Source organism: Haemaphysalis longicornis, unplaced genomic scaffold (assembly GCF_048455015.1).
Source record: "Haemaphysalis longicornis isolate Haplotype H1 unplaced genomic scaffold, Haemaphysalis longicornis Haplotype H1 scaffold_10, whole genome shotgun sequence".
Taxonomy (NCBI): Eukaryota; Metazoa; Arthropoda; class Arachnida; order Ixodida; family Ixodidae; genus Haemaphysalis; species Haemaphysalis longicornis.
Genome location: NW_027526204.1, coordinates 85,934,679 through 85,961,412, shown reverse-complemented (window position 1 = coordinate 85,961,412; position 26,734 = coordinate 85,934,679). Strand labels below are relative to the sequence as shown.

At 49.2% G+C, this 26,734-nt stretch overlaps 1 protein-coding gene and 1 long non-coding RNA gene across 2 annotated transcripts in view; one reads left to right on the top strand and one right to left on the bottom strand.

Moving 5' to 3' along the window:
- The first annotated feature begins 1,923 nt into the window (after window positions 1-1,923).
- LOC144158865 (alpha-aminoadipic semialdehyde synthase, mitochondrial-like) overlaps window positions 1,924-26,734 on the top strand; it is a 66,003-nt gene continuing 41,192 nt past the window's right edge. Inside the window, 6 exon segments of the mRNA XM_077690035.1 lie at window positions 1,924-2,065; window positions 17,197-17,291; window positions 21,684-21,782; window positions 21,784-21,825; window positions 22,770-23,099; window positions 24,207-24,353. Coding sequence (XP_077546161.1) covers window positions 2,050-2,065; window positions 17,197-17,291; window positions 21,684-21,782; window positions 21,784-21,825; window positions 22,770-23,099; window positions 24,207-24,353 — 729 coding nt within the window. The 5' untranslated portion in view covers window positions 1,924-2,049.
- Window positions 3,712-6,593, bottom strand: LOC144158864 (uncharacterized). The gene is made up of 2 exons (XR_013320192.1): window positions 6,469-6,593; window positions 3,712-5,109 (listed from the first exon to the last, which is right to left on the bottom strand). It is a non-coding gene; the product is annotated as an uncharacterized LOC144158864 (long non-coding RNA).

The window sequence follows — 26,734 nt, the reverse complement described above, 5'->3', positions numbered from 1 at the left end:
AGAGCTAAGCTGGCCCCACAGGCGCATGCCGGTGTTGCAGCGACGCACGAGCCATCGGTTCCACACCCGGCCACCCCTCGGATCATCAAGTGGACCGGGCCGCCACGTGCGGAATGGAGATCGGTGAAGACGCTGGGCGCGCGGGGTGTGTGAGAGACGCCGGGCAGCGAACAATGTTTTGTGCACCGTGTCACGTTACTGCTCCTGGCGCATGCGCAGCACGGCTCTCCAGGAGCCACGCGAAACTGCTCAACCTCGGCCAGTGTAGCTCACGCTACAAAAAGGCCATTTTTCATGCAAACACAAGGCGTCTATGTACAAAAGATGGGCAAATTGGCGTTCACACCGATTTGACGCTGAAAAATATGAAGGAAGCTCACAGTGACGTGTAAGGCTTGAATGTAGCGAAGCTGCACGCAACCTCACGGCCATCACGACGGTTTAAGCTCACGATTTAAGCTCGCTGCCTCCATGTATCCACAATGTGATATCATCCTCGTATAAAGTGTATTTCAATGTGAGTATTTTGTTTAATTCTCTTGGGATGTTTAGTATTGCTAAGTTAAAGAGGGGTGGTTATAGCACGGCCCCTTGTGGGGTACCACTAGCTGGTAGTGTTATGTTGTCTGACTGCACATCTCCTACTGATATTGTTGCAGTTCTGCTTGAGAGGAAATTTTGGATGTATCTGTAAGTTCTTTGTCCGGGGTTTGTTTCTTGTAAGTTTTTAGAATAGCTGAGTGTTTAACGTTGCAGGGGCGTACGCTATGACATCTCTTTCTCGTTTACGAGCAAGTGTTGTCACGATTACGGCGAACGCTGAAGTTTTTATTTTTTTGCCAACCTAATTCAATCTTCCTAGTGGGTATGCTTGGCTTGCAAATCTACGCCGGGGACTCTAAGCGGTCGCCGCGAGGCACGCACACACGCGGTCGGTATTTTCTTTGTTTTTTAAACTGCCGGGCTGTCGCCGCAGTCTTGGATATGCTCGGCTTGACAGACGTGCGCAGGGGACGCTGGGCGGTCGTCGCGGGGCACGCACACTCGAGGGCTCGGCATTTACTTGGTTTTGTTAACTGCCGGGCGGTCGCCACGAGACCCGCGCTCACGTGTGCGCGCTCACAAGCACGCGCTCTGCCATTTCTTGATATTTCTAACTGCGGACACGAAAAATTACGATTTGCTAAAGAGCTTCGCTGTTTACAATCCAACGGTGGCATAAGTAAACGAAAAAAATTCCCCCGCATTTCCCCGAGGGGGAGAATGTGAAAGTGCGAATGCACGGTTGTCGGCCCGCTTGCGGCGCTTGCGCTCGGCCCCCGCAGCCCACCCCCTCGCCGCCTTCTCTTCCATCTCTTCCATCGGGTTTGTAGTATCACGTGTACACCACGCAGTTATCAAGCCGCTATAACGCCGCTGAGTCGCCAACGCACGCCGCTGACGACGTAGTTTGAATGCGTTAAAGATATAAGGCGCGTCTAACACTGATATCACCGTCGCGTCTGTGGCTTGGTCGGTAGCGCGTCGCGCTGCGGCCCGCAAAGTCCTCGGATCGACACCTGGCGCCGGATGCTGTTTTTTCTTTAAAGAGCACTGCGGACGCCGCCGCCGACGCCGGCGGTGGATGGTTTGGGGTCGCTTATAAAGAGTCTTAAAACAATCGGGCCCACTCAATGAATCGACGTCGAACAACGGTGTTCTTATAGGCACCCTGCAATCATCGAGCGGCGCCTCCATCGCGCTGACATGCGCGCCGCCAACGGCGGCGGTGCCAAACACGCAGGCGCTCCGTGCGCGGCTGCGGCCGTGTTGGCATTGCTTTCCGAGATACGGGAATATGTGATTTGAGCCTTTTTTAGCGGCGCGCAGCGCTAGCTTTTGTCGAGGACATTTTTCCGCCACGTGTGCAGCAAACGTTACTATTGGATCTGCCATTATCGCCCAGCTGCACACGGTAAAATCGACGAACCACAAGTCGGGAGGCTTGCATTCCGGCTTCAAGTAAGCCATGAATACAGAAGGAAGAACCCCGCTTGTTGGAAAGCAAGCATGCTTACGAGATCCGGTAAGTTTACGAATCTGAAGTCACTCCAAAATGTGTTTCCCGGCAGAGCGATGTGTACTACATCGGTCTGAAAATAAGTGACCAAAACAACGTGGCCTAGCAGCTGTTAGCTCGTGAGATCTCAGCTTGCAGTTCAAAAGCTCGAGAAAAACATTAATCGTGTATTGGTGGCGTTAAACGTTTGCTACTATTTCACGCGCCTTTATTTCGTTTCGCCGTGCGCCTCAACTACCTTTTCACCCGAATTCAATTTGCGGCGGACGGTGCGGCTCCGGAAAGTTGAACTTTTCGCAAGTGCGCTTGTTGATACGGCAGCGTGGGTCGATAAGGCGCAGTGAGCGCTTTGCGGCAGTTGCGTTTTATTTGAATGACGTTCACAAGATGACTGGAGCACACACTTGAGTGCCGCCCGGGCTGCCAGGTTGAAGATTCCTCCGAACTGAAACAAGTGAAGAATGAGCAATGACGTCAAAGTGCCGTAATTTCAAGCTGTGTCATAAAACAAACGTGACTAAAAACAAAATGCACTGCGCATACAATTACTTGGGTGCCTATTCCGGAAATAGTATCAATGGCAAACGCGTTTGCAAGCGCGATCGCCGCGTCAGCGCCTTGCCGATGATCTGTTGGCCGCATCTGGATTGTCTCCCAGGAGGCCTTTGAAACATACTGATGCCTAACTATGTTAACAAAGTTCTGTGTGTGTGAGGAAGAAATTACAGGAGAACCTCATTGATACGTTAAAAAAAAAAAACTCGAGGGAGAATCGTACTATTCGAGAAGAAACCTACTATGGGGCATTATTAGTGTTCACAACTGAGAGCGTAGTAACCGGGAACGTATCAAAGGGGTTCTACTCTATTCCTTATAAAGGCGTAGAACTATTCGAACCAGGCCATGTCGCTGACGTGGAAGCGAAATTAAAACCCCCCATAAAGCGTAAAATATCCTTCTTTTTGGTCTTTGTTGTCTCTAAACCACTGCAGCCGATTAATCGATCTCGATTAAAGCCTGCCGATCAATCGGGTTAGAAATTTTAATCGAGGCCCAGCCCTAATTTGCACGCATATAGCTCGACCTTTCCACGGTATATTTTTGCTTTCGCCTCGGCTTCACGCGACAGTCGTTAGGCGACGTGTACTTCCCGTAACGGCAAGATCGAAAAACTGCAAGGTCAAAAGTGATACGCGTGCGTCCGCCGCGGACGGAAACGTACGACCGACTAACGCCGGTAGAGCCATAGAGAAAGAAATACTGGTAAGAGTGGACACTCCCATAGAGCCCTGCGGCCGAATGACTGTACTGTAGTGTAGCGCACCGAGCGGACGGAGAGCCAAACTACTAACCATACTTTCGTGCGTCCACTTTCGGTTTCGGTTTCGCGGACACCGATTTTGGCGGGTAGTTTGAAAGACTGGAAAGCGCTGCTCACAGCGACGGGCATCGGCACGGTATTCGGACGCTTTCATGCAATAATTAGTGTTTATTTGAATATATCATTCTCAGGCTTAGTGCCCGTATGCTTTTACAAAAAAAAAAACCGTTTTCTGAAAACGTGAAATTGCAATTTACAGTACCACTCACACTTGGTTAACAATTCTGTCGCGTGTTCACATGTTGCCGAGCCACATAAAAGAGACACACCATAAATGAAGAAATATTTATTGCATGGCACTAAACGGAACAAGTTCAAATTGTCATCATTCTTTGCAACACACATATAATAATAAACAGTGAGCAATACACAACAGAGACAATACACAGTAGTGAGAGGAAAATACGTTTCCAGGTATGAAAAAAAATGCACAAGTAAAGGTATCACAACCACACAAAGGATTTTTTCTCCACGGTAATTGAAAATGCAGAAAACCCAGAAACTCAGCCATCCACAGGTTTACTTGTATCTACGACACCCTCAGACTCTGTGCGCTGTTGCAGTCATAGAAAAATAGCAACCATAACATAATCTAGACACTCGGATACTTGCAACTGTTTACAACCACTATCTCCGCAGATAATTTTCTTAGTCTGGCAATTTCTCCAGTTAGGATGTGAAAGAAGGGAAAAACTTTGGCTTTGATGGCCTCGCTTATTTGATGAACGCTAATGAGATCTATTGCCTCGGGGCAACTTCAAATCAGTAGCAGTAATTGAACAGAAATCCCATTTATGTGGAGATGCACACGCAAAAGGTTAAGAGGAAAAAAATCCCCTTCCTATTGGTTCCTTGCAAGGGTGCATTTTCCCAAGAAGCCGGGTTACCTTCCGAAAGCGTTGCCTTCCCAGTAAAGGCAAAGGGCCAGGCGGGGATATTTTAGGTATGCGCACGTAGTCAACCGACAGGTTCCAGGCTCGATTAAGGCACACAAATTCATGCCTTCCGCTGTCAATACGAACAGTCTAATATAAGAAACAGGGAAGCAGTATATGCTTCTCGTGTATGAGACAAATGTGGCACATTACAGAATCCCATAAGCATTTGACAACGTAGGTCCCAACATGGTTCTCTTCATCTAGGCCAGCCCGACAACAGGCAGCACGTATGGTGACAAACGACATTTAGCATGACCTCTTACCCTGGCAGTCTTCATAATGTAAAAGGGTTTTTGTGAATGTACTGTTTTCACAATATTACAACTAGCAGTTACAATAACTTGCGAGTGGAGTTTGGAGACTGTATACGCTGTTGTTAGTGGTTTTAATGATATGAGGCATGTCAGTGATAAAAAACCGTTTGTTCCTCGAGTCAACGATAGTCTTTTCAGTGGTCACGCCTTATTGAGTGCCGAGACTTGCGTTAGATTTTAGGTGCTAATGGCAAGGTTCAATAGATGGAATACAGTTGCGGTATCCATCAGAAGCATCAATAAGGTAGCAAGAAGCATTGCAGGCAGTCATCAATACAACTGAATAACTCTGGGAGAACAGTTGGCACGGCCACTTTTGTGAGTCCTGTGAGGGCACGATTCATGAAGTGCTTGCACCATGTTTGATATGACGAATGCAGCTGGCTGGTTGGCTCTGTCTTGAGGGCACCTGTCGACCTGCACAGGTGATAGGTGTACACAAACTACTTGCAATGACAGATAATATGCGAATAGTCGGTAAATTTCACTGCAACTAGTATTCAAGTATTGCCTCCAGTGCATGCCACCTATTTAAAACACAAGTTCTCTTATTCTATTCAGCAATCATGCGGTCAAGCTATTAGCAACACTTAAAATATGGGTCTTTGTAATTTCGCAACACTGGTTATGCACATTCTTAATGCAATTCACCTATTGTTTGGGTTAACAAGAATGATAACGCTGCTCACATAGCCTGAATCCCTTTGTCTTTTTTTGTAAAATCAGGACAAAGAGCGAGAGCGAGCTGAACGTTAAACAAACCTGTTGCCCCACGGGCTCGCGAAAGAAACGCATCCCGAGAACGCGCACCTGGCGAAAGTATATTTGGGCGCTGTGTGGGCACCATGGCAAGCAGCAGTGAGCGTCGTACTGAGTACTACTGACCGCCAAAGGCCATGCCTTAAAAAGATATGACAAGAAACACACAGTTCCGACTGAATAGGTGCAATCTGCGCAATACGTGTTTAATGAAACAAGCCAAAATATGACCAGAGAAAAGAGAGCAAACGCTTGAAAAAAGGGCAAGTGTAGAACAGTTGTATGCAATGCCTGCGATACCGGAATTGATATACGATGTAGAACGAAGACCAAATTTGAAGGTTTCAATGCACTGCGCACTCACCCCGCCTCGAGCAAAGCTGTTATCTGCCGACGAAAGACGCGTTTTTACCGTACCTGGCGCGCCAAATCGAAGCGACGAGCGCGCGTTATCGGCGTCGGCGAGCGGGTTCGCTTTGTACGCAGGCAGCTTGGTATGCACCCATGTGTAAAACGTACGATGAGTGTACGGCTGCTGGTTATGCCCAGATAAGCCAAATTAATGCAGATATGGCTACTTCGCCGTGTACGTTAGCCCGGACGGATTTGCAGCGCATCACGGCCATAATAGCAGTAACAGTTGGCCAAGCTAGCAATGGCTAGCTAGTATAATACAACGCGGCCTGCGGCTCACGTAATTCAGTGCAGCGACAGCGAACAACGCCTGCTTCGCCTACGGACCGCCGGCCGGCCGGCCACTTCCGCAACTCACAGCCGTAGTTTGCGGCACGTAAACGCTACGTGCGACGACGGGTGCGTACCGCTGACATCCCTCAGCGCTAGATAAAACGGCACAACCAGCCTAAAATACCATTAAAAATACTTCAAATACTTATCTTAAAGACGGAGCACTAGCTATGCCTGATTCCCTGAGGTACGCAGTGCTCGCAGCGTTTGCGGTACAATGAAACGTAAATATGATACGCCACACCAGCACTTTAAAAAAGAAAGTCTCACCTTTCGTTCAGGATGCAAAACCGATGTCGCAAATAAAGCGCTAGGCGTTTCCTTCTCAACAACAGAGGTTAGCACGAGGCTGCAGAAACGCACGTGCAAACGCTGCCGAAAGAGCCAAATGGCGGCTTGCGCTTGCGGCTTGGCCAGGCTTGGCGCAAAGAAGCCACAAAAATCTACATTGACAGCCATTCAACTTATTACACAAATAAAAATGTGTAGTCTAATGTGTAACAAAATTTTAAAAGTATAATATTGTGTGTTAGCTTAATTTTAAATATATAGTTTTTTACCACTTGCGCCGACTGCCGGACGGCGCACGAGTCAGGCCACTCGGCCGCGATAAGCCCGTGTGTCCACTCTTCTAATTTTTTTATTTCTCTATGGTAGAGCAGCGGCAGGATACAGCAGCTGCGCGTATCTATTTTTCGCGTACACGCTTGCTCCCGCAGCTTTTACGTGCCGATGCAGCACCTGGGGCAATGATTCCCGCCGTAATGGAGGCATATGCGGTTTTTATCTCCTAGGAATGCGAAATATTTAGAAGCCGTCGTTCGCTCATTTCAACAGCAGAGCTGTTTCGGACGAGCCTTTCCCGTCCGTCGCACAAAAAAAAAAAAAAAAAAAAAAAAAAAAAAGAAAAACCGAAAAAACCCCGAATGCTCAAGAAAAAAACTAAAGCCGTTCCACTCAGTGTGAAAGCTGTCGGAAGTGCAGAGCAGTGATTCGCCATAATGAGCTGCAGCGCCGTTATCCGCTCACTGCTACCACCAAGCGCATTTCAAATTTCCCGCCTTCGCAGTGCTCGCACGCCCCCGGCCTGAAACTGCGCGCCAGCGGGAGTTCTGTTCTTTCTGCGCTTGCTTTTCTTCCCGCACGTGCCGGTGTTGCACTGCCACCTTTTTTCGCTTACTATCGTAAAAATTAACCCAACGAATGTTCCTAACTAAATGACCGCGGACACTGCCGGTTCATTGCGCATATTTTGCCCCAAATGTACCTATCAGTTTTTTTTTTTTTTTGCGCTAAACAACGGGGACGTGTATGACAAGCGCCAGCGTTTCACGAGTTTCGAACGCTTATGATTATATAAACCGCTTGGCTTTCGAAGTCAAGCGGTTACGCCGCGGCGACGGAACGCCGTGTGACTGTCGTTGGGTCGAGCGAGCGAGTTACGATGACAAGGCGAGCCCCTTATGTGCTCTGCACTGAAAAATGTCGTTAGGGAGGTCCCGGTAATCGAATCCGGGACATTTACTCCGTGAAACCGGCAACCGAACCACTGGGCCAACCCAAAGCCCCGGGGGGTACGTGGTTATCAGCGGCGGAGAACAATAACATGCGCATCCGATTCGAAAGGGAAAAAAATGATCGCCAATCCACCATGTGAACGTGGTTGGAAAGCAAAGCTGCAAACGGCACCCACAACGACTACCCATGCGACGTCACTTAAATTCACTCGCGTAGCTCTACAAATAGTGAAACCAGAGAGAAGTGAAATGCACTTAACCACACCCTCTATTAATTCAAAGAGATATTCTAGGTAAAGTTAAATTAATGCATGATGCATGAACGGTGGTTGGTTGAGTTGTATTGTCGTGGCACAAGCGTGGAAACTCTTTTTATAAAATAAAGCTCAAACCCGTTGTTAGACTATCTCACTTCGCCGTCCCTGCCTTCGCGGACGAAGACGACGTGATCGGCGGCAGACACGAAGGAGGAGGAGGAGGAGGAGAAGGAGGAAATACTTCTACATTAATATTTCTGAACGGCCAAGAGTGCGGCCCAGGGGAGTGGTTCATTCTTCACTGTAGCCCATATTCAGTCCGCGCCGCCTGTGCTCTGTCCACCAGCTGAAGCTGGGTAGGCAGAGAGGGGCTGGACAGCAGCATCTCCCATTGCTCTTGTTCGGCAGTTGACGGAAAGAGAGGAGGGTGCTCAGGGCTAAAGTCGCACACCCCGATTATGTGGCAGAGTGTTCCTACCAAGCAAGCTCTCAAAGCAAGGTCTCCGCCATGCCTGGCAGGCATGCCGGAGACCTCTCAGCGGCAAACTCGGAAAAATGGCAGCATCTCCACTCCGTGGATGATGGTGAGGGTGCGGAGTACGGGGACTCTAAATGACATCCAAGTTGCGCCCCGAATTGCATCCGATTTGCGCCCCGACCGTCATTCGATTTGAGCCGTGAGTTGCACCTTGATTATTCCCTAAATGAAACTGCAAGTCACGGCTCAAATCGAATGACAGTCGGGGCGCAAATCGGGTGGTGTGCGCGCGGATGGACGTGGACGGACATTGGGAGGTCATAGGGTACTCCGCACCGTTGCAGGCGAGGGAGTAAGCTGTTTGACTCCCAGGTACTAACTCTCGGTCGTAGTCAAATGGGTAAGACGACGTACACTAACTCTGTCTGGTCTACCAGACACAGGTTCGAATCCTGCCGGGGCCTGCGTTAGCCTGTGTGGTTTTTTGCGATTGTAAATGCTACGCGCACGGACGCGGACGGACATTGGGAGGTCCTAAGGTACTCCGCACCTAATAAATATGAGGCGCAACAGCTTGGTCTCCGACCAAGCGAGACGGACCGCCAGCTCTGCTGTTTCTCCAGCCTTGCACCACTAATACAAGCTGCGCCAATTATATAGGATCACTTTTCTTACGCGTTTTGCGATAACATTGTCTCCTTCATGTCTAGGAGCATATGAGGCAGGCACATTTTCTTTAGCTGCGCCCTCAACGATTTCAAAAGTAACCTCCAAAACGCCGGACAGGACTTCGAAGGAGTATTGAATAGACACGAAGGGCAGAAGTGGGAGAAGCGGTGAGGAGTGTGCTTTCCACCGAGCTCAGCTGAATCGACAAGCGTCTGTTGACGGTAGAGACCATCTAAGGACATTGGTACCAATCTTAACTTCCGCAGAAGGCGATCACGGATATTGTCCGCTTCCTCAACGATACAGGCTGGCGAGAACGCCTACACTGCCAAGCAAAAGGACACGAGTACACGTGCGTCTCCGCTGCTGCCTTCTTGTTATTCTTGTTATTCTGCGAGCGCCTTGCAAATGGAACCGCACCCGGAACTCTGCGAAAAAAAAAAAAAAACCTCTACTGGACGTCACTTTAACGGAGCACATATTGTGCCATCAGTCGGCACTCTAGACACTGCGAAACATTAATCCGATTGTTCGCTATCACCATCATCCTGCCACGGAGCGTAACAACATGAACGAGCAACCGAGGGGGAAGATGAAACCGCGGGCATTAAGTCGTACCGTAGGATGTTGAAACTACAAGAACATCAAGAATCAGTTTTATTGTCATTGAGAGATTTTAATCATCTGAAATTCTCATGGAAACCTGAATGGTGCCCTTCACGCAACTTAGAGGTGGTTATCACAGCCTTACGTTGTCGAGTACCCCAGTTAAATAGGTACTTACACAGGTCTCGTCTGGCGCCAACAACTCTGTGCAGCTATTGTAACGAAGACGAGTCTGTGGAACACTACCTCTTGACATGTCGACGTTTTTCACGTCTGAGACGTCAGTACCTGGAGGTGCCGCTTTGCAGTCTGGGGATATACCTAACACTGCCGGTTCTACTATCGTTCGGGACTTCCGAAATGGGGTTATGCCACCCGGATGTATACTCTGCCCTCCTGCGCTTCATTGAAAATTCCAATAGATTCACTTTATGACTACGATTGGTCACTCTCGCCTTGATTTTTCAGTTTTTTTTTCTGTAGTTTATGGAACCAAAACTCTTTCTAGCCGGTCTAAATGATCATTTCTAAGCGCCTCGTAATTAGATAAGAATTCCATTTATTTTAACCACCCTCTGTTGATTGGCCGCTCTCCTGATTGGGTATGTGCCATATCTAAAGGAGCAGCGACAACAAAAACAATAAGTCGCGGAGATGGATTGAAAATCTTGTATAGCCCGTAAAGGGCATTACATCTGGCAAAATGGAGACTCAGACGCCACCGTCGCCATGTCGCGAGCGATGTACACGCCCTCCAGTGAGTTTAAGGACAAGGTCAACGTCCAACTACGCTGGACACTGACCTGCTCCTAGCTGGCACGGCAAACGAGGAGCTGACTGACAAACAGACCGCCATCCGCCAACTATACAGGTAGGCGCAAGCATCCATAATTCCACATCGGCTCTCAAACCTTTGCCAAACCAATCGCCGATTGACTTACCAACGAAAATATGATAGCGAACATATCGGGAGAGCGTGATTAACTATACCGTAGGCCAGACGATGCCTGGACCAGGCGCCTGGACAACACCACCACCGCTACAACAACAACAATTACAACAAAAACTCCCGGGCCATCTCAATTAACGTGAAACCTGGGGAGGGGCAAAGCATGCAGTGTATAAATGTTTCTTGGCGCCTCCGCGTTTCTGCCTACGGCGACGAAGCCGTTGGTGGGTACAGGTATACAGCTTTGCTGGAAAAGTATCGTGTTTTTGAAGCACGGAGCGTTCTAGCACGAGGCGTTGGAAAACGAGTGTCCCGGTGTTTTAGTGCCGTGACTACACGGTACTACAAGGACCCGAGACGGCGATGACAGGCGACGCCGACAGCCCGAGCTAAGGGGCTTCACCCTTAATGGAGAGTTTTGGAATAACGTACGCAGCCGTACGCAAAAAGTTAGCGAACGCTATTTCTTTGCGTCGTTCTCACTGCGCATGCGCCGTACGCTAAGCCGCTTCTGCGTTTAGCGGATGGAAGACGAGCGGACGCTATTTCAGTTTCAGCGAAATAGCGTGCGTACGTGAGGCCGCTTGCGTTTCCAACATGGCGGCAAGAAGCGCTACAAGCATCCACGCTTCCGCTTTTCGGTCGGCAGTAATTTGCTCCCGATAGACAAAGTTTCTTGTTCCTATGTTTCTAAATGCGTCAAGTGCTTAGCACACCGCCCTCACGCAGCTCTGTATCGTCGTGGCATCGCTGACTGTCCGAACGAAGTTTGTAGCCAGGCCAGCGACCGAAGCAGTGTGTGTGGGTCGTGGGCGCGTTTGCGATGAAATGCGACGTTGTGCTTCTGCGGGTGGACAGTGCTTCCCGTTCTCTGGATTGTCTTTCTCGAGCGACGTACGACTCAACCTCGCATCGGGTATGTACAGTGGGCGTGGCTAAAAGCCTTCTCGGCTTGCGCGCCAGAGTTAAAGAGCCACTGAAGTGATTCGGAAACATTGCGAGATTACCAGCCCAAATTGTAGTCCAGAGTCCATAGGCCATTTTTAGATCACTCTGAGTGCGGTTACGCGAATTTATTTATTAGAAAATGCTGTCCTCCTCTCTGCATCCTCGCCCATTTTTTTTGTGGCGTTTCCGTGTGACGTCAGGAAGAGATGACTTGGCTTGACTGCGCTGCTGCACGGCTGGCCGATCTTCCGACAGAGTCAGTCGGCCCAGCGTTTATGGTACAGCGTTTAGTACGCCGGCCGCCGACGGGTCATCGTAATTTGTTTGCTCAGTTTAAACTAAGCCGCGACACGTTTGTGAATGGAAGAATGTGCGTTTCTTGAGTTTGTTAGTTTGTACACTGTATCAAGCTTGAAGTCTAGGTCGCTCCACACAATCGCTGCACAAGCGCACATGCGACGCTTCGCTGGCTAGTACGCTAGTAGGAAAATCTAAGGCCACTTCAAGGCGGGAGAAGTCAGCGAAGTCAATATAGGTACTAAGGAAATAAAATCAACTGAAACTTTTACTGTACAGCGTACAACTAGGGAACAGGAAGCACTTTTTTTTGCGCTGGGTGAACAAGCACAGCGGTCAGCAGCACGACCACACATCTGCGAACGCTTTTCCGCCAGAGAAATGCAATTGCTGGGCGTGGGATATTGTGGAAATTTGGGGGACGCTTACTGCACGAGTGCTATACAACAAATAGTATCTAAGCTGCTTAAAACGCTAAAACTAAATTTGTTATACATTATATACCTTATATTTCCGTAGTCGACAGCTCTGGCGCCTGGCCGAGTGGTCTCGACCGCTAAGAATGTTGTTTTGCAAGTCGCAAGTTCGAATCCCCGAGGGTACTTGTTTTTTTTTTTTGTTAGCTGATTTTTTCCGTTTTTGGCCGATGCTTTCTACTATGAGTTCACAATTTTTGTGCCGTAACGTTCACTGCTCCACGAGCGAGTACGCAGAACGCGCGCAGACTGACACTGACGCGCTAGCCAGTTTTCGTTGGCGTGCTGTTGCCATAAGCACCGACTGCTTGCGGGCAGTGGGCATAGGCCAGAATCAGCAGACCATTGGCCTGGTGCGAACACGCTTTTCACAATACAGGCATGAGTGAGGCAAGCTCCAAATATGGGCGAAAAGCGCGTGGCATTTGAGCGTCTGCAGTGACGCGGGGGGCGTTCATTCACTGCGTAGGCCTTGGCTAGTGATTGCTACGATTCAAAGCCGACAACGTGGCAGAAGCGCGGTATGACGATTACTGATATATCGAGAATGCCCATCAGATAACGTCGGATGTCAAACATGTTGTTTTACCGAACCGACGCCGAAACTTGTTTGAATGCTAATTGTGAGCATCGTCCAATCATGGTGCACTTCCTACCGTCGTCACAGCGTTTAGTTTGTGCGCCCCCCGCAGACCGCGCATGGTAGTTTTTCTTCTTTCGAGCTTTATAAAATAATTACTGACTTGCCAACCGGATAAACTATGAAATGTGTGTTTATTTGAGCCAGACTACGCAGTGCAAGCAAAAACGGGAGCTTGACAAATTTACTTCAGTGTCCCTTTAAGTGACTTCCTGTTCGACCCCGCAAAGCACGCGCGAGGTGAGTGCCGGATTTACGACCCCCAGGAGGAGGCAACCGATCGCCGATCAATCGCGATTCAGACTTGCAACGCATGTCATGATGTTGTGTCGTTCGAAACGCATCCCTGGATTGTTTTGAAGTCGAATAAAACGTACGCGTCACACCCTGGCATTCGGTTCAGGACGTTCTGTGCGATTGCATGATAGAAGTTCCGCGGGACTTCAACGCTTTGTTTATGGAACGTGCGCAGGTAGGAGAATATTCATGTCGTGCTGTGGTCGTGTTGCATTCAATACTAACGGGAAAGAGTTTGTTTGCACTTGTTTGGGTGGTCATAAAACGTCCAAGCACTCCAGTACTCCGCTAGCAGATCAGCCGGCGAGTCATTTCGCAGAACATTCGACAGATGGCGCCGTATGAATTACCGTGCCGCTACGCAAAACTGATGAGACGCTCCACTAAAACTGCCCTCGCGGTGGTTACGTAGCGGGACGCAAACATTCAGCGCTTAGCGTACGCAAAGGCAACAAACGCTGTACTGAGACTCTCTAATATCCAAGACACACCGGGCTTGATCCCTGATAGGAAATCACCAGCCAGCAGTGTCTTGAGCCCGTCCATCCTGCAGCGTAGCAATGGCATATCAGGCCGCTGCAAGCTCTCACGAAAAAGATAGCCGCCTCTCCTCCGAACAAAGATAACCAAACAAAAAGCCGCACAGTTCCGACGACTCCCAGCTAACTCATTCCCACACGCCACGCAGCTGCACACTGTACATCCCACGCTTTTTAACGACGACTGCAAGTTGTCTTGCGCGACGCCCCACAGCCTGTACCACATGGTATGAGAGTGCAAGGGTGCCATAACACTACCGGAGGTCCTGGAACCGACTCTGGGGCAATGGGAGACCCTGCTGACCACCGAAAAGCAGCCTGTACCACATGGTATGAGAGTGCAAGGGTGCCATAACACTACCGGAGGTCCTGGAACCGACTCTGGGGCAATGGGAGACCCTGCTGACCACCGGAAAGCAGGGGAGCCACAGCGGCCTGATGACCCGCATTATTCCAGCCGCAGCGGGCCATGGCATCCCCGGACGCGTATTTACAAACGCTTCGCTGCATAGAGCCCCCCACGTGACATGTCCATTCGCACGATGCAGAACGGCAATTAAACGTCGTCATTGGCTGCGCCCCAAACCTGAAGCGACCTGAAACATATCAAAATCCCTATTAATAATGAAACAACATATAGATTTAAATTCGGAAAGAAATTAAATTTAGAAAAAAAAGTTATGTAATAAAAAGAAAAAAAAAACTTTGAGATAGACCTGCTGGGGCTCGAACCCAAGCTGTCAGCGCCAGTACTCAAAACTATACATCGAGGCTACAGATCCCAAACTTTTTTTTTTCTTTATTACCATTTGTCTCAAACGAAAAACTAGGTTACAGTGATTTTATAACATTCGCCACCTTTGCGATAACACAAGTTTAAAATCTCTTCAGCTGAACAAGGTCATCTAGCATTGGTAACCATTCAGGTGGTTCGCTTGGCGCTCTGTATACCTCACGTATGTTGACCGTACTCAATGAAATACTCTCTGGCGGGCCGCGCATTGGGATCGGCATGCCTGTCAGCCATCCTTGTGCGCCACAAGCTGTGCGAGCTTATCAACATAAACATGTCGAATGGCACGCCTCCTGTACCACACACAGACAGAAAACGGATCCCGAAAGGGTTTATGGACGGGTCCTTTCTAACAGTGCGCTGTAGGATGTCCCAGTGAAATCTCGCGTCTGAGCAGCCCAGAAAAATGTGGTCAATAGTTTCTGGCTTTAAGCATATGCGACAGTTAATGTTCCAAATTATGTCTAATCCTTTCTCCTGGAGCCATGACTTTACAGGAAGCGTGCCACTGTGAAGCTGAAATAAGAAACTTTTAAGGGATGCGCGCACGGGCATTCTCTTTACCCTCTTGAGCACATCACCTTCCCTTCCCACTGCATACATAGACCTGTAAAGGGGAATGGGTAACATAACATCAATGAGGCCCTTATATAACTTACTGCGTGGTACATTGCTCAAGTACTCTAACGAAAATCTCACTCTCAGTAATTTGAACGCCCATACAACTTCGCGCATGAAACTTGTGCTCGTTGCAGCAGGCGCTCAAAAGGATAGCGCGCGCAGTGACATCACCCATGTCATGTGGGTGCGGCCGGGACACGCGGCTGGGAGTAGGGACGCCACCCACCATGAATGGCAGGCTACCATCCCCCGCTGCTTGCCTCCCATTCTCTCTTCCACGCTACATCTGTCAAGGCCATTTCATCGCGTCGCAAGTGACCTTCAGCCGCCGCCGGCGCTTTGCTGGTTCGGAGCCTATCCGCCGCGGTACCACGTGACTAGGCGAGGGTAAAACGGCTGCTTCGCCTGGGTTTAATCGCCAAGCGCTGGGTGGGCGGTCTGTGCGTGACGTCAGCACAAGCGAACCACGTGACTAGGCGAAGCATGAACGGCTGCTTGCTTGGCCGGCGCTTGGTCCCTCATACTCGCCATCGACGGCGCGCCGGGTGGGCTGCCTGTGGGTGCCATTCAGAAGCGAAGCGATGCATTTATTCATCCAGTAGAAGCAGCTAAACGGCAGGCTTCCAAAGGCAAACTTTAACGAAACACTGTGAGCGTAGTCTGCTTTCGCTGGTGATAGCTACTTTTAGGAATGAGAAGCCTGAGCCATTTCCCCCCTTCCTCCGCCTCCTCTGTACGCTACGATTAAATTACATCTCGCAGAGTAGATTTCCAACGTACCGCCAGCTCGAGCACCACCGTTCACTTTCGGTATATTTTCCGAAGAAGAGAGCTGGCAGTCCTCAGCGTACATCATTACGCCCGCCGTATAGTGGCAATTTATCTCCCTGTAACACTTCAGTTCAAGTCCCTCGGTATATATCAGCCCGCGCCCATATCCGATACTCTCGGTATCCGAGTCGAAGCTCCGGAGAGGATGGCCGACGCTCGTACGATACGTGTTCGTGCAATCTTATCAACGTCGTCGACGACTTGCGGGCAGAATATCTACCGTTGAGGCTTATCGCACACTTACCAGCCTCCTATATGGCTTGATTATCCACCACGTCGGTTTTATTGCATGCAGGATGCCCTACCCTAGTGGAGTCACAAGCGGGTGTTCACAGCGCTCTTGGGCAAACGTTTTTAGTACGCTTAAAAAGAAACTTTATCTGCCTTATCGTCGTTGTTTTAAAAAGAGACAGATACAGTCGGAGACTTTTTTTATCAAGCGTTGCAAGCTAGCACCTTCTATATGCGAAAGCTGCGAGCTTTTTGCACTGCCAGCTTTCGCGCCTACTTTTATGCTTCGGCCTTTTCCTGGGCTTCTCAAAAGGATACAACTTTCGGGGATCAACGCTGCTAGAGGCATTTTGCTCTCAGAGGCGTTTGGTCAGGCTGCGGCGTAATAAAGCATTCTCCTCAAATACGTGAGCGTCGTTCCAACGTGATCGGTCGAGACTGTGGAGTGTGCCGGCTTCCCAGCGCTGCGTGCATCTTCGCCGGGACGCGTTCTATATCGCTTGAGCGATAACCAAAGAATGAGAGGAGCTCCGCGACAGCGTGACGTCACGCATTGCTCCATTCTTCCCGAGGGTTCACATCGACTCTCTTTCTCTCAGTAAGCCGAAGCGACGGTGGGAGGTCATGCCGCGGAGGGCATAATTGGTGTTAACGAAATCGCATCTCACCCGGAGGACGTTCAACACTTTACGTGCGTGAGCGAGAGAACTTCGTTTTCTGCACGCGGGCCCAAAGTGTGCGTCGTTTTTCGATATTTTCGACCGAGATAAATTTAACTGATCGTGCCTGTGCCTGACGTTATAAGAGTTTCGTTTTAACGACAGTTCGACGCCCGCTTCTTTCGTGCAGATAAAATGCTGCATATGTTGAAGAATCACCGTCAGGCCTGCCTGAAGGCCATCCTGTCCCGCTGCTCATCCGAGCTACGACCGGCGAGGCATAAGGTAAGTAAACCACGAGTAGCCTTGCCCTTTTTTTTAATGTTTGAAGCACTAACCACAGTGTCGTATTTGCACCTGCTTGCGTGATATCCGTCGTGGCACGCGTTAGTAGTACTAGTATTTGAATCTTACTGGCGCGAGGGCACCGATGGCCTAAGAGCGCCAGGTGGAATTGGTGTTGCTGATACGCTTGTAATGAGCACATTTGGTGCTGACAATTTCACTTATATCACCAATCGAAGCGCTGGCGAATCGTTACGGTGATCCAGATTATGTAGATATTTACGCTTATACATGATCGTATGGATGTCGGTCGGGCCCAGCCTAATGCTTCCAGCATTTCGTAGCCGCATTTCCCAGAAGGGAAGAAAGACCGGCCAACCATGTATAGGTCATATGAAAAAGAAAAAGAAGCGCGCAAGTTTCGTATTTGATATACAGACCAACAAGTGGCACACGGCTGATGAAAGCAGTTTATTTTTGTATCGTTCCAGGACATTGTTTCCTCGTAAGAGAGGGAAAGAGAGAATATCATCTACAGTAACAGGGATGGGCGTTTTGGTTGTTCATTTGCAAACTTCAGCAATGTCCACCTGATAGAAAGAATAGCCACAGAAGTTGGGAACCCACATTGCCAAATGTCGGGATCGTTGAGCAAATTGCTGTTACCAGCTTGAAGCTGCAAAAAAAAAAAAAAAAAAAAGGGGGGGGGGGGGGCTCTACCAAGGAGCTGCAGGTAATCGCTACCGATTGAAGGAGAAAGCAGGAAAACCGTATTTTTTGAGATCTTAGCTGCTCTTCATTCACAACGGCGTCGTGCAATCTCTAGAACATTTTAAAGCGGAGATCCTTATTCAAAGTGCATTAAAAATTCAGCTAAAGCGTTTCGCTCGTTTTGCTGCGCCAGACAGACAATACTCTCGGTCCTATACGGCGCGCCTCATCGCCTGCGTTGCGGCGGAGCGTTAAACCCTACGATCAGTCGATCAATCAATCAGCGACTCCTTAGCCACTTTCTGACGATTGTTCTGTGACGTCACGAAATGTTATTTGTGTGGTTGGCGGCCGACGAACTTAACTGGCAGATACCTGAGGGGCCCCTAGTTATATTTGATCACTTCACCTGAATGATAACGTGCCCTTAACACACTGCGAAAAATGTTTTTTAGTGCCGCTCCATAACACGTCACTCCACAAAGAGGGGGGGGGGGGGGATTCGAAAGCTGTTCAATACTTTTTTTCTGCGTTATGCACGGTTAGAAGACGTCTTCCGGGGCACCAATGGAGTTGCGTGGGCTACCAAAGTCTATTTTTTTCTAACTGAACAAAGTCGCATTTTGTCTTCATGGTTCCTTTAACCGGAGGAACAGTTGAAAATATAGCTGCGCAGTTTCGGAATAAGGCGCCACAAAACCGTCTATTTGCAATCTCGTTCCTTGAGGTGTCTTTAGTAGTATCACCAGTCAGCAGAGCAATAAAAAAAAACGGATTTGGAAGGCTGCTTAAGCAGAGTTCGGCACTTTTTCACAAGAAGGCTTCACGGACAACACAGGCGTTTGGATGTGCAGCGCTAACGACGAGTCCAGACGACGGGAATAAAAATTTCGTGCACGCAAAAATTGTTACCTTATTCCGGGCTGACTCTTGGTTGAAATATTAAAACGAGACAAAGCATTCGTGTCAGATGACATAGCAGCGCTAACTGGAAGCTGATGGCTCTTGACAGACCCGATTTAACTGCTGACGAAATCATTCCTGTCGAATACCTGGCAGTTCGCATATATTTGCGTGGTGAGCTCGCGCTACATCATGCGGCGCCCAGGACTATATAACTATGACTGGTGGGACAGGTTGCTTCTGGTTTATATTGTACGCCAGCGCAAAAAAAAAAAATAATAATAATGGGAAAAGACAGATGTAGAAAGATAGATGCCCCCGGTACCAGCGCTGGTTAACAATATGCACAGTCTTTGTCAAGTTTCTGGGCCACAAAGAGTTCCGAGCAACGCATAACGTTCAAGTTGAACTGCAAGAGAGAAAGGTGCTTTCGTCAGCTTTATGGCATAACATTTCAGTTTGGCAGAAGGGGTAAGCTCGCATGATGAAATTTTTTTTTGTCCTAATAACCTTTAAAAATGGCCTAGCACTTGATGGCAAAGGCTGTATCTAGTTCTAGTAAGTAGAGTTTTTCGAGATACCGTATACTGTACGAGCGTGTCGGCGGTATATCTGTCTTGACTTTTCGGCAGTTGTACTGACACTATGAATAAGCGCTTTCTCCTCTTTCTGTTTGTCTGCGCTGAGCTGCAGCGAGTCACAAAGCTGGCCTTGTACAAGCATCTCGGTGTTTGTTCGGCGATAAAGGAAGTCTTCTTTGCTTAGGAGTCGATACTATAGTATAGGAGCGGGGAGTTTCATTTTCGTCGTTCGTTCGTTCGTTGCGTATACAGGAGCGGCTCACGAGTTTCCGTTCCCTGGTCGGTGCAAGACCGCCGCTTCCTGTACGCACCCAGCGCCTTGTACTGGTTCGCTTCGAAGACTCCTTCTATTGTTTTAAACAATGGCTAAAAGCGCCTCGCTGTTTGGCCTCAGATTATTAATCGATAGGAACACGGGTTTCTGGCGCAAACGGCCTGGGTTCGAACCCCAGTTGTGCAAAAATTTTTGCAGAGCTTCCTTCCCCTCTTTTCTCTACAAACGCTTTCAACAACAACCCGTCTTCCTTTTTTACTGTGAAATGTTCTCTACGCATTCTTTTCGTAAACAAGGGTGTGGCATGTTTTAGGCCGCTTTAGGAGAGGGGTGCCGAATATCAACACGTTTAATTAACGCTTTGCGTCGCGCTGGATGTACTCGGAACATAATATCACGAGCGCCTCGCAGAGCGCCAGAAAGGCAGCTCTCCGTTTCTTACCACCAACCAGTTGCCAACTTCCTCCCGAGGTTTTGAAAGCTTGCATTTTAACTACAAATTACCCCTTCCTTAACAAAATCCAGAAGGTTACGATTGGGAAGGGCTTCAGACGAGGAGACACCATCTTTCCTGAATCGTTTAGTGCGTATCTGAGACGTCGTTCTGGAGGCCTGATTGGGAGAACCGGGGTACAAGCAAACGGGGAATATTCCAGGTGCTTGTGATACGTTGGGGGCACCGTATAATTCAAATTGTAAGTTCAGAAGTTTTCAAAGAATGGTTGTGTAACTCTATTTGGGAACCTCCAGTCGTATTTGGCTTAAAGATAATCGCGAAGAAATCGAGGGTAATGCTAATCAGTAACACAGCCAATAAACGAGGGAACTTCAGCCCATGGAGCGGAATACTAAAAGGAGGTGCACAGCCTTTCACAACCCGTCAGTGCTGACCCTAAATACGACAAGAGAAAAGCAATCAGGAGCAGAACTAGTATGAGGTCATGTGCATTCTTGAATGGTTCGCAAGTAATGTACTGCAGGTGACCTCAGTTTGATTGATTGTATCGTTTAACGCGCCGACGCAACGCAGGCGATGAGGCGCGCCGTAGTGGAAGGCTCCGGATTAATTTTGACCACCTAGGGATCTTTAACATGCGCCGAAATCTCGTACACACGGGTGTTTTCGCTTTTCGCCTCTATCAGAAAAGCGGCCGTAGCGGCCGGGAAACGAACCCGCGACCTCGGGCTCAGCAGCGGAACGCCTTAGCCACTGAGCCATCGCGGCGGGTCGGGTAAGAGTGTTATACGACCAGTATTATGCGATCCGTGTGCTAACTCACGGGGAAGGAACTTAGCAACACTCAGGAGTTTTAGAGGGCCTTGGAAGAAAATTCCGGTCACTTTAAAGAGCCATATAAAAAAAAGATAGTTAGTGCTACCCTTACGCATTCGGAAAAAAACGTCGTTAATAGGGTGCGAATTGTGAAGGAGGCACTCTAGTTCAAAGTAAATAGAAGCGGAATGCGATGGGACGTGGCCAAAAGAGGAACGTGGCCATTTGGCACGAATGACCGCCAACAGGTGGACCACGCAAGCGTAAGGTGGGTACCGAGGGAAGAAATGATAACTACATGGTGCATAACTCGGTGGGTAGACGAATTAGCACATTCGGGCGGAACAAAATGAATCCGGATAACTCAGGATTGAGTTGTTGGAATTTCACCCTAGAGTTATCAGGCGGCGGATGGTGATTATGGTTAGGATGAATAATTTTATCTAATCCACATCACCACACGATGTTAGTCAAATTCACTTTCGGGTGAAGGAGTAAAGTTGAAAGCCCCGAGGGGTGGAGGAAACCGAGTAACCATTACAGAGGGAGATAGAGAGAGAACCTTTAGGCGCGCAGTTGGGTGCAATGTCGAAATTATGTTCATGACCATTATGTGCATATGACCTTTTTTTTTTTTTTTCGACCTGCAGACCATCGCCATTCGGCGCGAAGATGCGTCGCTCTGGGAGCGAAGGGCACCGCTAGCACCACACCACGTCCGGGCGTTGACCAAGAATGGCGTCAAAGTCTATCTACGTCCAGCCTTCCAACAGGAGAGCCTACCCCATACAGGCAAGAGAAGCTTTATGCGCTCCTTTTCGCTTCTCGCGCTTACGGGCTGCTCACTTGATTTCAGCAAGCCAGCTCGTCGTTCTTCCGACATTACGCGCTTAATAGTGCTTGCTGCTGCTGGTTAAAAACGGCGTAGCGACAGCCGTCAAGTCGTATCGTGCTTTCACGAAGGCCAGTCCGCCGGCTGGTACGAGAAACAAAACTCGTTGTGGTTGCTACCACGCGCGCATGACTTGTACGTAGAGCTTTTATATCAAATTTCTCCAGGCCATGCTAAAAGTGCATAGGCCACAATAACATCAAAGTACGAGGTTATCCTTCGACTGGGTTCGAACATGTTGTGCAAAAAGGAAGAGAAGATACCCTCTTTCTTACGGTCATAAAATCATTTGTCCCAGTTTAAAACGTTAAGCTTGTGCTTTGATTTCTTTGTGGCCAGAAATGTTTGCCTTGGACTAGAAAATTTTGACAAAGGCTGTAATTGTACGTGTGTATGACGCCCGCATCCGCATACATCGACGCCTGCTCTTGCTCCTTTGCAAGTAGCATCCCTAAATAAGTTACGCTTAAGAGTAGCGCCACTTCGTGCACCTGGAAGCGTCTGGGGGCCATTTTGTTTCTGGCTTGCAGTGTTGCCATCTCTCCCAACGAAACCGCTACCGGTTGTGACGGGCAGAGTGTGACCGGCAGCTCTAGCATCCGCACAGCAGAGCAACGCCTTCTGAGCAGAGAGAGAGAGGAGCCCAGAAACAAAATGGCTGCGCCCATATGTAAAAAATAGCACGTGGTGCCGACCCACCAATGGTAATCCTGGCGGCACATAACAATGAGGGAAAAGAGTGCCGATATTCTAGAAACCTTTATTTAGTGACGTTATCTGCAACCAAGGAGTGGCCTAGCGGGCTAGGGTGTACAAAATAGAATGCCTCCACCCGTTCTCGCAGGCGTACGTCAACGCGGGTGGCGAGGTCCGTGAGGACATCAGCGACGTGCCGGTCATCATCGGCGTCAAGCAGGTGCCCATCGACCAGCTGCACCCGAACAAGACGTACGTCTTCTTCTCGCACACCATCAAGGCGCAGGAGGCCAACATGCCCATGCTCGACGTCATCCTCGAGCGCAACATCCGGCTCATCGACTACGAGCGCATGTGCGACGCCAACGGCTCACGGGTCGTGGCCTTCGGCAAGTACGCCGGAAAGGCTGGCATGATCAACATCCTGCACGGCCTCGGGCTCCGGCTGCTCGCGCTGGGCCATCACACGCCCTTCATGGTGGGTACACACGTGCGGGGAACGACGCGTTGCGGCACGCGTTTTCCCGCTACCAAAGCCGGTCCGGCAGCGGTCAGAAACTAGAGATGTATAGTTCTCGTAAAATTTTGAGGGGCGTGAAAAGAAAACTTCTGTAGCGTAAGCTACACTGGCCGAGGTTGAGCAGCTTCCCGTGGACCTTGAGGGGCCGTGCTGCGCAAGCGCGAGGATCATTGGATTGGATTGGATTGGTTTGGACTTGGATTGGATTAAATTGGATTTTTTTTTCATGTTTTCAGAAAATACGCAAAATTGGAAAAAAAAGACGATTCCGCACAGATGTATAAAAATCTCGACAAGATTCTAAGGCCATAACATTAGATGTGGCATCAAACGCGAAAAGTGGCCGTAGCTGCTGGCGACTGTTCGAATGAACCCAAATTACGGCCGCCGTAAAAAGAAAATAAGTAAACAAAATATGCATGGAAATTTACCCGCGTTGCCAGTGCCGCGCCAACTGTGATAACTACAGCGCCAACCGGGTACCCTTCCGGGATTGAACAAGAATAATCCGGATGCGTGCCGCATGGCAGGTGAACGCGACCGCACCGCAAACACGATGTAGCAGTGAAGAAGTCTTTAATAATAACTGGCATTCGCCTTCAAATCACTTAAAAGGTTTAAGCGCCCGATGAATTTTGTTTCGTGAAGAGTGAAAACAATATAATTGTTACATGATACATCTCAAGAGTCCTGGCAGAGCTTCCGATCTCAAAGTCTGCGCAAGATTTCACGTCCTGTCGTAGATTTCAGAAAGCGATTCCCTCACGCAGATTGGTCGCATCCCAACGAATTTCCCCGGAGAAGCTCTGTCTGTTTTTCTTTCAAAGCCATCCTGCTTGAAAAAAAAAAGAACAAAAACGCAAAGACCTGTTTTTTTTTTTTCAACGTTTCTTTATGTTTTTTTCTTCAACCGCTCACAACTCTATCAGGAACACTCATGAATGCTGCAGGACCGGTTTTGGAGAGAAGACCCGCGTTCGGAAGCGTGTCGTTCTCCTAAGATGTGGTAATGATGATCTCTCCACTGTGGTAATGGCGATCTCGTGCTACCTTTGCACCATGCAGCACATCGGGCCGGCGCACAACTACCGCAACAGCGGCATGGCCAAGCAAGCCGTGAGGGACGCCGGCTACGAGATCGCGCTCGCCATGATGCCGCGTTCCATCGGACCGCTCACCTTCGTCTTCACCGGATCCGGAAACGTATCGCAGGTGTGGCTCTTATAAGGCTGGCCTTCGTACATAATGGGACTAGAGCTTCTGTTTGGAGCGCTTCGTCCAGTCTAGCGTCACCATATGTGCTACGCTTTAGGGTACCGCCACTTCGTGCACCCGAAAGCGTCTGGGGGCCATTTTGTTTCTGGCTTTCAGTGTTGCCGTCTCTCCCAATGAAACCGCCGCCGGTTTTGACGGGCACAGTGTGACCGGCCGCTCTAGCGTCTTCACAGCAGAAAGAGAGAGAGGAGAGGCGGCCAGAAACAAAATGGCTGCGCCCATTTGTAGACAAATATCACGTGGTGCCGACCGACCAATGAAAATCCTGGCCGCACATAACAATGAGAGAAAAGAGTGCCGATACTCTAAAAGCCCTTATTTAGTGACGTAGTCCAGGCAGGTCCAAACTGCGGCTTCCCCCTCCAGTCCACACCCGCAGGCCCATTTTTTTCCTGGACGCTTTTGTCTTCGAGGGGAAAGCATCGCAACAATGGCTTTTTCATCATTTCATTATTTTTAAAGCGAGCGGATAGATTTCGCTGGTGGTTATGGGGGCAACCTTGGGGACTTACTGAGCCCCCCAGAAGAAAATTTAGCCCAACGAGCGGTGTAAAAAAGGATAGTAACGCTTCGGGACACAGGAAACGAGCGTTTGGGTTCGGATGCAATCTCGGATGGAAGACATCTTAGCTCACGTAAGCCTCTAGGATGTCTGGCACCCGAGATTGCATCCTAACCAGAGTCCCATGGCCCTTCATTTTAATAAACTGTTTCACTCACTCACTCACTCACTCACTCACTCACTCACTCACTCACTCACTCACTCACTCACTCACTCACTCACTCACTCACTCACTCACTCACTCACTCACTCACTCACTCACTCACTCACTCACTCACTCACTCACTCACTCACTCACTCACTCACTCACTCACGAGTACTGACACGAAATTTTAATGTTACGTTTTTTCCGCTGCTATGGGTGCCTATTAGCCCAGTAATTATAGAACGGCACTTAAGACGGTTGATCGCAGCGTAAAAAATAATTTGTGGCATCGTTTATTCGTGTCAGTTTCGGTTTCGACAAAACGAACGCCGAGCGAACGAACGACTGGAGGGCGTCCCTGACGTCACCATTCTTGTCGCACCGCTGCCGGTCTGGAGGCGCGCGCGCCCAGACCGGCCGAGGTCCTCACCATCTCTACGAGCCCGGGCAGCATGGAGTCAGTCCCAAAACCACGACGTGATACGCACGGGCGCGCCAACCGCAGCCAGCGCGTCAGCTACGTCATGGGAGCCTCGACGTCGGCAGTTTGGGGCAAACGTAGAGTTTCTTACAATATAACTAGAGGGCAAACTGGCGCTGCGATCGTACGCCTCAATGGGCGTGATGGGTAGTTGTGGATTCGGATTGGCGCTTGATGGCTCGTGGAACTTACTATGAATTGCAGGCAGTTTCGTTTTCGTTTTGGATTTGCATGAACGCATTTGCCTAGGCGGGGTGTTGGAAGGAGTGATCAAAAATGCGTTTCTCGTTCAACTGCATGCCTCGCGTGCACTGACGCCGCCCTGAGTGGAATGTTTTACAACCAGAGTTGCGAATTGGGTGGGTTATCAATACATTGCCGCACAGCGAAACACAAATGACGGCGCTCTGTGCGTCGAAGTTGTCTGCTAATTAGGAGTTGCGGCGCTGCTCATTCCGCAGAGCAATGTATTGTCAAAGCTGACGACGGTTGCGAATCGCTTGGAGCAGCCACACCTTTCGTGCGAACGCCGGCTCCTACGGCGTAGAACAGCAGTACCAGCGGCTGATGTCACTAATTCGCGCAAGAATAACTTCTCCAAAGGTAATCGGTTTCTTTTTTCTTATGAGCACAATTTTTACAAACCACCAGCGCTGAATCTTTTACAAGTAGTTTTTAATGAAGTCCGCGTCCTGCTGTAGTTGGCGGAAAATGGCAAACCTGCTCCACAAACCTTCCCGACTCCGCGTCTGCTTTTTATTTAAACACGCCGTTTTATTTCCCACAAAACCGGTTTTTTGTCACTAACTTTTTTTTTCGCCATGTAATTTGTAAACGGAGAACCGGGCAATAAGAGCTTTTTTGTCGAAAAACACAATTTGCGCAGCCACAAGCCTGTTTTGATCCTACGCAATCCGGTTCCAAAACTACCCATCATTTCCATTTAAGCGTAAGCGCCGCTGCCATGTTCGCGTTGACACTAGCGCCAGTTTCCCCTCTAGTTATTTGTATGAAACTCTATGGGGGCAAGGAGCAGATGATGTCATGCTGGCCCGCTCTGGGCTTTCTCTTGCGGGCCAAGATTAAAATGGATTTAAAATATGCTATACTGGATGGTTACTGTTGAAACT